This window comes from Perca flavescens, chromosome 8, assembly GCF_004354835.1.
Source record: "Perca flavescens isolate YP-PL-M2 chromosome 8, PFLA_1.0, whole genome shotgun sequence".
Taxonomy (NCBI): Eukaryota; Metazoa; Chordata; class Actinopteri; order Perciformes; family Percidae; genus Perca; species Perca flavescens.
The window spans coordinates 27,118,591-27,132,793 of NC_041338.1; the positions used below are offsets into that span (position 1 = coordinate 27,118,591).

The 14,203-nt window shown below is 38.9% G+C and overlaps 2 protein-coding genes across 2 annotated transcripts; both read left to right on the forward strand.

Moving 5' to 3' along the window:
• The first annotated feature begins 1,043 nt into the window (after positions 1-1,043).
• sinhcaf (SIN3-HDAC complex associated factor) lies at positions 1,044-6,833 on the forward strand. The gene is made up of 6 exons (XM_028585313.1): positions 1,044-1,174; positions 3,798-3,925; positions 4,483-4,582; positions 4,686-4,809; positions 4,943-5,093; positions 5,511-6,833. The coding sequence occupies exons 2-6, from the start codon at positions 3,798-3,800 to the stop codon at positions 5,833-5,835; spliced, it is 828 nt and encodes a 275-aa protein (XP_028441114.1). The 5' UTR covers positions 1,044-1,174; the 3' UTR covers positions 5,836-6,833.
• A 2,120-nt stretch (positions 6,834-8,953) lies between these two features.
• Positions 8,954-11,677, forward strand: kxd1 (KxDL motif containing 1). Its single transcript, XM_028584218.1, has 5 exons — positions 8,954-9,121; positions 9,473-9,592; positions 9,785-9,937; positions 10,029-10,075; positions 10,165-11,677. Exons 1-5 carry the CDS (start codon positions 8,964-8,966, stop codon positions 10,419-10,421), a joined length of 735 nt encoding a protein of 244 aa, XP_028440019.1. The 5' UTR covers positions 8,954-8,963; the 3' UTR covers positions 10,422-11,677.
• Positions 11,678-14,203: the final 2,526 nt, after the last annotated feature.

Below are 14,203 nucleotides of genomic sequence, written 5' to 3' on the forward strand. Positions count from 1 at the left end.
TTCATAGGTCTAATTGCGTTGATTTTTACCAAGAATTTGACTCTTATAGTTTGCCAAATGAAAACTTGATCAACTACTCTATACACTGTGGTTGGCTGTCTTCTGACAGAAGCTCCTTAGATCAGTTTGAGGATGGTGTTGGCATTGTCACAGCAGATGGCCGCTCACCTGGAGCCAGGTTCTGTTTGAGTGTCCTGAGATAACTTATGTTATGATTTGACACTAAATAAAATTGAATAGAATTACACCATATGAAGACAGCCTCATACAGGTGATGACTCAAAGAGTGCATATGCAGGGTAATGCAATTCAAATAACTCTGAAATAAAATCTACTTTTGTGAAGCTTGTGATGCTGAATCACTATTAGGTTTTAGGGAAAGGAAATTGAAGACAAACTCTGAGGTGTCTTGAATGACATTATGGATAGCCTAATTGTGTTAAAAGGGGTAGAGTAATGACAATATTTTTTGCAGAATTGTATTGTATTGCATATCAGTGATAATTCTATTTATTTTTGACCATCAATCTAATTCAAGGCTCAAATTGTAGGCTATCTCAAATTATGTTTATCAAACCGATGCAGAAAGCGACAGCAGGGTGGCTGGTTTGCTAAAATAACGGATAAGTGGTTGATCGCTCTAAACTGACCACTGGATGGAGGCCTTTTTCCACCACCTTCTATTTACCACTAATCTGGTCCACTGTCACGCAATTCAAATTAACAAAGGCCATCCCTGCTAGACGTCGCCGAGGCGAGCCCCCTAAAAACCGTAGGCCTCCAGACGGGCCATCTGCCGTTCAGTAGTAAAACGACAGGCCCCGCCCCCTTGCTTACACTCTCCAATGTGCCATAGCAACCGGGGCCGAGCCCCCTGTTCCCGCGCAATGTTCCCATCCTTATAAGGCCTGTAGAATGCAGACGCACGGACACGTCACACGTCGTTTATGTAAATGATTTGATTGAAGAAAAAGAAAAAAACATTCTGCCCTACTCTGAAATGGAGGTGTGGATACGACGCATGCGCACTATGTTCACAACTATTCAGACCCGTCCACAAGCGCAGACATCAACAAGAGCGGGTTACTGATGCGGGTTGATTTTCATAATAGTCACATCGTAACGACGCGCTCTAAGGACTACTTCGTATCAGCTTCACGCAGCTTGCAACAAGGTAAGGCATGCAGTTGTTTTGTTGGGTCTTTGAATCTTTGAGGGCCGTAAAGTCTTAACTGTGCGTTCAGACGAGTCATTTAAAACAAGCTTCGAGTTGTGTCAGAACAATTGCTCTTTTAGGCCTGCTGCAAGGCCGACTGGGTGGCCAACTTGATGTAGGTCAAATTATGAACAGTTAAAGTAGCCGGGCAAAGTGGGAGGGAGGCAAGATGAACGCAAGATGGATTAAAGCGAAGTGTTTAATAGCGTCAAAACGGGCATCATATGCAGACATGACGATCAAGGGATGGCTGTTGTTATTGTTGTTGGCCGTCGGAGGAAATCAGTTCCCTTTATCGCTCCCGAAATTTGACTTAAGTCGGTTATTGTGAGCGTTTTACGGTCGGAAACATAGCCATACTTTTCTAAAAAGCATTACTTTCCACAGTGTAGGCTAACTGTAGTGCGCCTGTAGCATACACATTTAAGCCTGCAGCTGCCTGCTAAATAACGTTAAGCCAAGTTGAATCTATCACGCCCACCCGGACCAGAGATGCGTCTCAGCACGCGGGCGCTGCTGTCAATAAAACATCCACCGCAAACACAAAAGTACTTATGGAACTCAAGCTGGGTAAAAAAACGGTTTAACTGTTTAAAAACAGCACAAACACCGACTTTCAGAAAGCTGTCGCTTTGAACTTCGTGCGCATGTAGTTGAAGGTGCACTGTTGCAGTGACGCGGCTGTGGAATAACAAAGAGTAAAGATCAAATTACACGATTGTCTGAGAACGGCTGTCCTTTACAATTGAAAACAAGATATTTTGCTTTCGAAATGTGTTTACCCTAGTGTATCCCACTACATAAAGTTAACGATGGGAGGGAAAGTCGGGCATTGTCGAGCAGGGGACGGTCATCATAAAATGGGTGCGCATGAAGCAGGTCGTGTGGCATGCCATGCTTCCTCGCTGGGGTGGGCGGTGAAATTGGCGACTTGCACTTTTCTCTCGATAAAAACAAGTGTATTTCTCGGCGCTTTCTTTTAATTTTAAAAGTGCAGGTGTTATTCAAGCAAGTCCTAACTGCTTTCAGGAAGATTTTTACAGTTTACTTTTAATATTACAGCTTTTGCGGAAAATCGCATCACACCCCCTTCTCCACACTGCCTCCGCCTTTGAAGTGTGTTGCCATGTTGAGTTGCGTCACGTACTGTATTCTGCTGCAGAGATCGTCTGCAGTTTACAGATGAGATACTCGAAGGCGAATATGTGGTCGGCCTTGTAATATACTCCAGAATACAAGCACCGAGCTGATACAAGGTCGTTGTTATAACCTACAACAAATATAAAGTTACATATTTTAAATTGATGGTATAGATTGCTTTATTTAAACATTTTAACACCCTTCTTATCATATGTGTTTTGTTTTATCATTGTCTATTCCTTCCTAGCCTATGTATTATATAGCCTATATGATCTATTTAATAATACGTCTGTTATATTATTTGTGACCTCTAATGTCTACGTGCTGCTGATGTTTTAGTCAGGATTTTTAATGTCAGCGAAGCACTTTCCTAGTTCAATAGACCTCCGCCATAACTTCAGTGGCTTTATTTGCAAGTTTCTGCAAATAAACGTTCTGTAACAGTAAAGTAGGCTATATAGGCTAGATGGATTTTCATGAAATTGTGTACATTTTATCTTTTATATTGCATCTGGCTTTGCAGGGGCAGGGCTAGTTAATATTTTACAGACCATCATATTGATATCATACAGTATATAATAATGTATTTTAATAAATAATAAGGACCCACAGTTTTCATTATTACACATGTAGGGCCCTACCATGTTAGATTGTTTTAGGCCTACTGTTGAAAATGACTTCCATTGTTATTTTCCATTATCATGTCAAATAGACTGTCCTACTTCCGTCATCAGGAGAAGTGGTATCTGATATAACCAACAAAGTGAGAGGTCTTTCATTTTTCCTGTTCTCTGTCCGCTCTGTGAGACTCCGCACTGGACCCCGAGGACTGATGGCAAGAAAAAAAAACCAGTCTGGGGGGCGCGGCTCACAGTTTTGCCGCAGTTCAGGTCTACATGTGCTGTGGAGATTACATTTTCCCTAGCAACATAAATCATAATTCCTTTGTATAATCGGCGCTCTTATTGCATTACGAGTGATGAATTCTCCCGGACACATTTTTTTGCATTTCTCTGTCAATACATTCTTATGTTTTGTAGTTAGTTTTTAACCACAGCAAATAACGTGCAGCCTGGAGGATCGGGCTGAGTGCGTGCTTATATTTTGAGTTTCCAAAATGAAGCGTGCATCCTGTGAGCGCAGCATGGTGACATGATCTGTCTGACACAGTGTCTGACTGTTGACCTACTTCCCCCCCCATGTGGGTCAAAGCGGAGAGATGCTCCAACAAAGTCGCTTTCCCTGAATTTTTTTGTGCTCTCTGATCGTGACAAAACACCCGATTTGTTTGTATTAATTCATATAAAGGCTAAACTGAAATGGCACAAAAAAATATCACCTCTGATCTGAACCACGGCTGCAGGGAGGTACTGCAGTTAACACATCATGCACAGCGATAAGAGCCTGAAATATTAATATCTAAATCATTTCTTGCACGCAGATGTTTGGCTTTCATAAGCCAAAAATGTACAGGAGTTTGGACGGCTGCTGCATCTGCCGCGCAAAGTCGTCAAGCTCTCGTTTCACGGACAGTAAGCGGTACGAGAAAGACTTCAGGAGCTGTTTTGGGTAAGAGACACTGCTGAGGAAAAGTGTTTGTGGTCCATCTGTAACCCTATGGGTTAATGAACTATCCTCATGTATAGCGATTGAAAGGCTTAGATATGCCATTAAACACAAAAGCCATATTTCCCATAAACTATGGGATTCATTCATTACATTTTTTGAATCAAGACCTAGTAACCTATGTCCTTTTAAAGATCACAATAACAAGTGAGACTGTACCCTCATGTATATGTTTTTGTTGTTTGTGTTTTTGGTTTGTTTTAGTCTTATTTTGTTACTTTTATTGTAAACCAGTATTATTACTATTATTGTTTTTTCTATTAACAGATGACTCAAATTTGTAGGTGGGTTGTTGGGAGGTGGGCAAGAAGCGTATCTTTTTGATGTATTTAACTACATATGTTGAAAGACTGTTGGTTGTTTAAAATCAATAAAAAATAAGGATACAAAGAGACACGTAAGGTTTGGAGAGAGATTCACCTTAATGGGTTGGCTGTAACATTCCTCTTATTGATTTGAAACATTTTCCCATTTCGTCACGTACTGTAATTGTCTTGCAGACTGAGTGAAACGCGATCTGGAGAAATCTGTAACGCCTGTGTGCTGCTGGTGAAACGATGGAAAAAGCTACCTGTGGGAACCAAGAAGAACTGGAACCATGTGAGTTTGGATCGCAGCACTGATATGGTTTGAGCAATTGCTTGGTCATCAAGATCAAATATGCAAACACATTCAGTACTGATTTCTCCTCTCCTCCATACAGGTTGTTGATGCCAGAGGAGGTCCCAGCCTAAAGATAACTTCCAGGCCCAAGAAGATAAAGTCCATCTCCAAGAAAGCCCGGCCGAGCCAGATCAGCAGGCTGCAGAAAGAGCTTAAAAGAAACAGTGAGCATTCAGTAACATGCTGGCACTCACTTATTTGTTCCTTAAAGAGTGGATTTTTTGTTGTTGTCATGCACACCACATATGTAACACCTAATTCACCTCTTCATCGTTCACGCTTTGTGCTGCCCACCAGATTCAGATGCTCACAGCACCACCTCCAGTACCTCCCCAGCTCAGTCTCCGAGCTACAGCAACCTGTCCGATGACGGCTCAGACACTGAGCTCAGCCCTGGATCCAGCCGCTCCCCCGTTTTCTCATTTCTGGACCTCACTTACTGGAAGAGGTAAGTCAGACAGCACTGTCTCATTCTTTAGGATTCAGAACGACACATTGCTGCTGGTTACTGACACTGTGGATTTTCACATGCTCAAAATGTAAAGGCAACCATTACCTAAAAAAAAAAAGAAATAAAAAAAAACGACACGTTGCCTTGTCAATAAACGTGAGACATGACAGTGTTCTTGAGTGTGCAGGAGTTCACTATCTCCTTTTGCATGACTTCATTCTCCAACGCACCGGTATACCAAGAGTGCATTAGACAAAATTCACACTGACTTTAGATATTTTTCAGAGTTACACTATCATTACATTGTAATGTAGTACTATAAATGCCCTAAAGTATGTGAAACACAGACACAGGCCCTTTTAATTGTTTTGGTGAGGATTCATACACTAACACAACGTGTTATCTTTTGTCTAGGCAAAAGGTGTGCTGTGGAATAATCTACAAGGGGCGCTTTGGGGAGGTGCTCATTGACCCCCATTTGTTCAAACCATGCTGCCGCAACAAACGGCAGCAGCAGCAAGAGGAGGAGGAAGAAGAGGAGGAGGAGGAAGACGAGGAGGAAGAGGTGGAGATAGAGGAGGGCCAGGTGGGCGTGGATATCAGCGGGCATAAATCCCAGACGGAAGAGGAAGTGAAGGAGACACCAAGGTGTGAGGAAAATGCAGAGCCTGCACAGCTATGTGTAACCATGACAACACCTCCAACCAGGAGCGGGGCGGTGATGGAGGACGGGTGGTAAAGTCAAAACTCCGCCTTGCACACATCTCTGAAGAAATCTTGGGGTGCTGTTTTTTTCTCAAGCACTTACAGAAAGAAGTTGCCTCAGATTGCCTTCAATCATAAAGCAGCTGGAAATCCTTTGGTCTTCTCCATAATAACTTTGGAGGTTTGTTTATTTTGTTTAAATGGTAACTTATGAACTGTTGTTTTTTCACTTTGTCTCTTATGTTGTATTTAATATTCATGCTATCCTGATGATTAGACCGTCATCTGTGGTGTTTTGATCTACTTTAGATGAAATGCTGGAGCTCTACTTTGCTGATACATTGAAAATATTTGATTCCAAAACGCAATAGATCATCATTTTACTCACAGAAAGAAGGTGCTACTTGAAATTCATTACTCAACATTTCAAACATACAGCTGAACCCATTCTCAATGTGGATCTTTTACAAGCATACATGTTAAGATTGACTAATATAATGACATTACTTTTGCTTTCTTTGTTAAGAGTAGATATCTCTTTTTTGAAATGGTGGATATCTCGTTTTGGAATGAATGACACTTTACATTGACAGAGCACAGACCTGTACAGTAGCCCTTGTGTTTGTGTCTTTTCACATTGACATCCATTCCTATCAAAGAATCTGTGTTTGTAGACCGTCTATGTGTGCAAATACGTGTGTGGGTCCGATTTAAATAAGGCCTATTCACAGCTTCAACAGCAAATACACCAGCCTTAATTATGTGTTACAAACAGTGCTAGCGTTAATTCTGGATTAAGGAACACAAAGGGACAGTAGCTATATTTATTGTGGCCTCAGCAACACATACTGTAGTGCATTTTGCATGAATGGCAAAGCCCACTCATCCAAAAGACCTAGCCTAATGATCTGATGCATGAGTCTACTAAAATTGCATGGCCTTATATGAACTGTAAATCTTACTTTTATTTTTTTGGATCCATTTCTCTGAAGTTTTAACTTATTTTTATATGTAAGGTAAAAAAAAAAAAAAAAAAAAGCAAAAATAGAAATGTCTTTGCATAATAATACCACATAATACAACAGCAAAACACACAATGGGTCTATAGTCATTCAACAATATCAATATCAGTGATTCCCGCCATTCCATGGTCAGTATAGGTAAAACACTTTATACAAGTTGAAATTCTATGCCATTGCCTCTTATATACCACAAATGTGTTGTTATATATAGCCTAATATTACTTTATTTATCAAACGAAAGCCAAAGCACATTGAAATTCACCCAATGTCAAATCAAATCAGGTTTTCTATGGACACTTGTGCTTGTCCGAGGTCATTTGTATGTATGTTTATGGTATTCTAAACAGAACACTAATATGAAAATTGTGATGTTGTAGTCGGGAGCAGAGGGGATGTTATGTACATAATGGGTTGGGTGAGCCATATGGCTCATATATGGGTTTCATTATTTATTTATTTCATATTTATTTGTATCACTGCATCCCCGCTTAGAAGTGTAATACTATGAATTATTTTCATCTTTAGCTTATACGTAGAATGGTTTTGTACTTCAGAAATCGAATGTAATTCTCTCGCAGGCTTTTTTTAACATTGCGTTGAATTACTGGTTGTCAATATTTGTGAAATGTTAAGTATTTATTTACTCATCAGTTGAGTTGCGTGCAACCTAACTTATTCTGTACCATCACTTTGGATCTTTATCATGTAGACTGAGACGAATGATAGATTGCAACCAAACTGTTCTTTCCCCCTTTTAGCCTGTAGCTGAAAAATGTTACAGAATTGTAGGACACCTAACTCTAGACTTGCATGTACTGTTGCTATGCATTTACTTAGCTTACAAGTTAGACAAAGCGGTTTTGTATTTTTTATAAATCATGTATGTTTTTTACTTGTCCCTTAATAAAAGTACTTTTGTGAGTTTTCTGGAAGTATGGAGTTAATGGATTTATTGGTATAAGGTGCGTAGGTGGATAAAAAATGAACTACAAATAATAATAAATCTATAATCCAAATCCAAACTAACCATAAATTTAGACTGACTTTATTTCCTCAAAAAATCCGCTACTTTCATGGCAGTGACATACATCACGTAGAGCGGCAAATATGAATCGATTAGTTGTCAACTATTAAAATAATAGCCAACTATTTTGATAATCGATTAATTGGTTTGATTAAAATTTTCTGATTCCAGCTTCTTAAATGTAAATATTTTCTAGTTATTCACTCCCCTATGACAGTAAACTGAATATATTTGTATTGTGGACAAAACAAGACATTTGAGGACGTCATTTTGGGCTTTGGGAAACACTGATCCCCATTTTTCACCATTTGTTTTAAAATGTTTTGAAACACTGAATAAATGGAGAGCAGCCTTGGCTAGTATTTTTCAAGACACAAAATATAAAGAGATTTATATAGAAAATAATGCACAAAGTTAACACCTGTGCATTTCAAGCAATTTGTACAATTGCAATATTAAAGCCTTATATGTGCAGCAAAGTCAAAATACATTCAAAGCACCTGATTGTTCATTTTGTAAACAGAGTTTGACAAAAGTTGATCCATCTATTCTTTATACCCTCTATATCTCTGGGCTGATAATGAAGCAGCCTTTTGAAATTGTATCTCAGACAAATGTTTTTTGGATAATTTTATGCAACTTATGTGTCTCCATGGGATGTTCCACTTTCATAAATAAAATTTTTGTTAAAACTATGCTATAATAAATATTTAAGTAGAAAGGGTACAGCAACGTCCGTTTTTTGGATAGCATTGCATGCACTCTAAATTTAAATGGTTTTAATTTGTTACAATCTAATGTATTAGTTTGAAACGTCGCGCACTTTCGTCGTTTTTTTCAGACTGATCTCATGAAGTGGCCAATTCATATGCCATTTTGGCGTGTTATCAATACACAATCGATAACAGCCATTTGGCTTTAGGAAAGTGCTGTGTATGTTTACGCAAAGTCATGATGCCATGTTGCTATTTTCATTATGTATTCTACATCTGAAAAACAATTATATCACCACATTGGATTGGTTAATATTGTACATTTGTAATTTGCGCAGTTTTAAATAAAGAAAAGAAAAAGGAAAAAACATGAAAGAAAAAAAGCACCGGAAACGGTGGTCCTATGACCGGAAGTATACAAAACAAGGAAGCGCTTTGTTTTTATTCTATGTTTTTATTTTACAGCCAGCTGTCAGATGCACCTTTAGGCTGCAGAAGTCGTTTTAAATCTGCTATTCAAACAGCCAGGGGTCGACGCAAACATCCACCGTGGGAGCTTAGGTAGCTAAATTGAATTGTGTTGCTTTGCTCGTCACTTTAGCTCACCAGCTAACGTTAACGGTAAAATCAGTGGCGATCAGCCTGCTGACCGGGGCTCTGCTGTACTGCTGTCGATAAAGTTAGTCAACATGCTGTATTAAAACATATCACAGAGAAACTTAACAGTTGGGTTTGACCGTCCCTGTAGATGATGATAGGCACTGAATAACTTACATTAGTTTCATGATTAAGGTTTCTTTATGGGCACGCGATTTCAATGCTGATGTTGGTGTTGGAAATAGTATATTGACCTATTTGCGACTTTGAGTGTATGAAAAAGCCCTATATAAATTCAATATTTCGTATTTGCAGCTTTTTCGTCTTGATTTTCACCATGGTGGAGCCCACAGCATCCGGCGTGTTCTGTAACAGGATGCTGAGCATGGTCAACTCTGAGGATGTGAACGCCATCATCCAGGCTCAGAGACACATGTAAGTGTCATATTAGTCTGTTTAGCCTCATTTGGCTGTTCTGCTACTTTACACTACTACATATAAAATGTGTGTGCTTTTTGGTTTAGGTCAGTTCACTTGCATATGACAGTGACACTGAGATCTGCCTTGTTCTTTGTAAACTGGCCACCTGAAGATCATTTTTGCTTTGCTGAATTATTGTAAAAACAGGCTTGATCGCTTTGAGAAAACCAATGAAATGTTGATCAACTTTAACGGGCTGTCTAACGTGCGGCTGCAGCAGATGAACGAACGCTTCCTACTCCACACTCGCACCCTTGTGGAGATGAAGAAAGATCTAGACAGCGTCTTCAGGAGGATCAGGTAAGTCGCTACCGCAACCTCCCCCCCCCATGTAAATGCATACACACACTCACCACACACAACTGTTTATTGGCCTCCTCTGCTTCTCCAGGACACTAAAAGGGAAGATTGCTAAGCAGTACCCAGAAGCTTTCAGCAGTGAGTTAGCTTTTTTTTTTTCATTCATCATTTTATAACCACAGTCAAATTCACCAAATCAGTCTAAGATCTCTCTGTTTTTCTTGCAGATATTCATGAGCCACCCATCCTGGAGGACGACGATGATGAGTTTGACCCAGTTCTCCCTGGTGCTCCCACAACAATTACAACAGCCACCTCGGAGCAGAGCACAGAGTCCTGTGACACAAGTCCAGATGTGATCTCACCCACTGTGAGCAGATGCTCTGAAGATCTGTCTCAAGAGCCGCCTGACACGCCCACCTCCGATGTCCTAGAGACAGCCGTCCTACAGGACGAGGGTCCGGACTCTGTACCTGCAGAATAGTTTTTTATATATAGAGATGAATTAATTCATTTTTTAGTCATAATCTGTCTGTTGGGAAGAGTGTCACAACCTAAATAGATGTTAGATATGGCTATGAACTGTCTATGAGGATGCTGAATTTTTGTTGGCACGCTTTTTTGTCCTATGCCTGCACAGCACTAAAATAATGCAGATAATACTTGAAGTTGTAAAGTAACTCACTTTGGATGTATATCTATAGTACTGACAGTAATCCTTAGCTAAATCCCTTACTCATTATGTAATTATCATACCTGCAAACTAGCAAACAGTGACTAGTTTGCAGGTATGAATTATAAATATATTTCATTTTGTTGTTTGAAGCGATGCGCGTAGGGATGCACCAATCCAATACTGATATCGGGCCGATACTGACTCAAATAGTTCGATGAGGTATCGGTGACAGTGAGGGCCGATCTATGCAATTAAATTCTATATTTATATACTATATACATTATATACTGAAATTGTACTTCCTGTTTAAGTTTAGACCAATTTGTTGCTGATTTGTTGTAAAAGGTTTACACTTGAATTGTAATTAGCCCAGGTATTGGTATCAGGACTGAACAAGTTGGACCAGTGCATCCCTAATGCGCACCTGACTGAAGGAAGAAATCTCTCATGATTTAGGTTACTTAAAAGACAAAAGTTAATGATGTTCTCAACCTGAAAAATACTTGTTAGAGTTACTACTGTTGTCATACTATTACAATAGTATTGTTTTGCAGCATTGCTATTCTATGGGCCCCTGTTAAAACCAGGAAATAGGTTTGTTACTGCATTCGTGAATGTTTTCAGCAGCATTTAAGCCAATGCTTTACCGATCCTTGCCAAGAAATTCTCTCTTTGATTGCCGCCTGCATTGCAGAGAAGTCAGGGATAGGTTTAGTTGTTTGTGATTCAGCAAACTTTTAGAGGACACATGAGTAGGGCACAGGCTCTTTGATACGAGAGCTGGAAACCAGGTTGAGTGAGTAGGATCCAACCACTCCTTGCTCTCTGCAGTTTTCGTGTAAAAGGGAAGTCCAGATTAAAATGTACTTTATTTGTTATTTATGTCATATTTTTACATCTGTTTTTGTTTGCTGGTTTGAAACATCTCCTATAGTGATCAAATGTTGAAGCTGCTCCATAATAATAATAATTATAATAATTGTATAGACTCTACTGTCTCTACTGAATAATATACATTCATTTATACAATCACCTTCAAGTTAAAGTTAATGTGATACTTACAATTGTGTCTTGACATTTTTTTTTGGCTCAAGTATGTGAAAAAAAAAGATTTGACAATAGGTGTCCTTTGATATAATAAAATATGAGTTACAGTTATGTTATTACAACATTTCATAAACTTTTTTGGTTCATTCAGTAGTAGATAGAATTGAGATGCAGAGAAATATGTCAAACAACCAGATGACCAGAAAGGTGTAGGCTGGTATAGACCCTCTTAAAATATAGGTATTAAGGCAATAAATAAGGTAGATTCAAGGCTATAGACCAATGAGGCTATGCTGGCAACTGCTCTGGTACCCTGGTACCCAAAAGCCCAAGGATCAATGTGTGGCGATTGGTTTGTGGTAACATGAATAATTGTTGTACTTTGTTTGGAAATATGGGCTCCTGAAGCAAAATATCAACAGAGTTGAATAGTCATAAAGTTCTGAAAAGTTGTAGGAAAAATCTAAGCATTCACTTGGTAGTCACTAGAAAAAACACCTTAAAAGGGAGTGATTATCTGCTAAGGTTTAATGTAGTAGCCTATGTTGAGGTCTAGTACAGTTTATGTTCAGTATTGACACTATGCAATAGGGGCTATCTGAATATGCTAAAATAATATTATGGTGTCTATGCCCAGGGGATCATCATCTCAAAATGTGTCCATGTAATATTCCAGTTATCTGTACACAATGAGGAACATGTTGTCAATGAGGACCAGGCAGCCCAGGGTCCCCCAGCAAGGCAAAAACTTGCCAAACATTAATTTATTTACAAAAATGCACCATACAAGCATATCACCTGAACTATTTAAGGTATAAAATATATTGTCTGTGGTTTTAAGGTTTCTCTTTGTCCACTATCGCCACCAGATTGCTGTGCAATGCATGCAGAGCACACTGTGAAATAGGTAATGATGCCACATTATCTGTCTATCACGTTTCTCATACTGCCCATTGCGAGAAGCCCCTCACTGCAGTGTGCAATTTGGGGCGGTGCTTAACACGGATGTTAGACTCCACCTACGTTGAGCCCCGCCCTTCACGCTAGACTTGCTGAAAGGCATCACAGGTGGTGCTGGAAGCCATTAAGCACATTCACAAACATCAATACTGCATTGACTGGAAACTAATGTAAGTTATGGGGCAATTGTGCACCTTCCATTTACGTTCACAAAAGTGCTTGTTTTGCTATTGACAGGCTTAGATTATTGTTATTATAGTGTCTGAGAACATTATGGAAAGGATTTCTAAGGAGGTAGACCTTTCTGTTAAAGAGTAAGATCCTTTATAAATCGTTAAATACACTTCATTCAAAGTCAACAGAAACAAAATAAAACTATGAAAAGCCGTTTTGGTTTGTCTTTCCAACTTTTCAACAATCACAAATCTAGTTAATGGTTGAAATAAACATAGTTTTTACATGTGAAAAAATGTTGGCTCTATACTCGCAACAAGTATTGTTTTTTGTGGAGTCTGGTGGGTTTAGCACCAGCGATCTCAGAGCTGTTTCTGGTTAAACAAAAAGGTCTTAAATAGGGTTTAACAAGGCCTCTCTCTGTAGGGATCCTTTCCATAATGTTGTCAGACACTTAAAATAACAATCTGAGCCAGCTTTCGGCCCAGCCAATGAAACTCACAAAGGAAGTTTGAAGAAGCCTAATGTGCAATTTTTAAATAAAGTGAATGAAAGAAAGATCTTTTTAATGGCCTTACAAATACAAAAAAATCTATTTAAGATATTTACTATTTTCACCTAGCCAACATAATGCTTTTTTGCGTCCAGTGCATTCTAGTCCATTATTTGTGAAATACAGGTCTATTCGTTTTGATAAATGTTAACTTGTTCATATACAGTATACAGTAGGTACTACCTATCCTGATTTGAAATGCTATTGTGCTGCTGTACGTTGTGTAATAATTTACATTTTCCTCATTAGAATGTAGACATACTTGACATACTGACAAGCTGATATATATATATATATATATATATATATATATATATATATATATATATATTGTACATCAAGTTATACATACATATACATATATATATATATATATATGCTCCAGTAAAAAGATCAGAGACTCAGGTGACTTCTACATCATAATTAGGCTACTGAATAACATAACACAATTAACAATTGAGGCATGAATATTCAAAGCAAACAAAAACAAGGTTTACCTCCTCATAAATATAGCTTCATTGCTGCTCCTCAAAAGAGGAAAGACTTAATTTCCTGTTGCCAACTGCCTCCACATAGAAAACCTCATAATCAGTCTGTAACTGGAACGAGAATGTGATACCGCACACCATCACTGCATACTAACCCTTAAAGAATGATGGCTGCATGAAGAGAAAGCCTTAGTCCATATGGAAATGTATGGTTCCATAAGGACTAAGGTTTTCTCTTCATCCAGCCATCATTCTTTAAGGGCTGGTATGCGGTCTTCCCGGTCCATCCCGTTTACTCATTCCTTTGTTTGAGTTTCACATCATGCTGCAGCCTCAAGGTGTCCCTTTAGAAGAACTTCTGCTTCCTT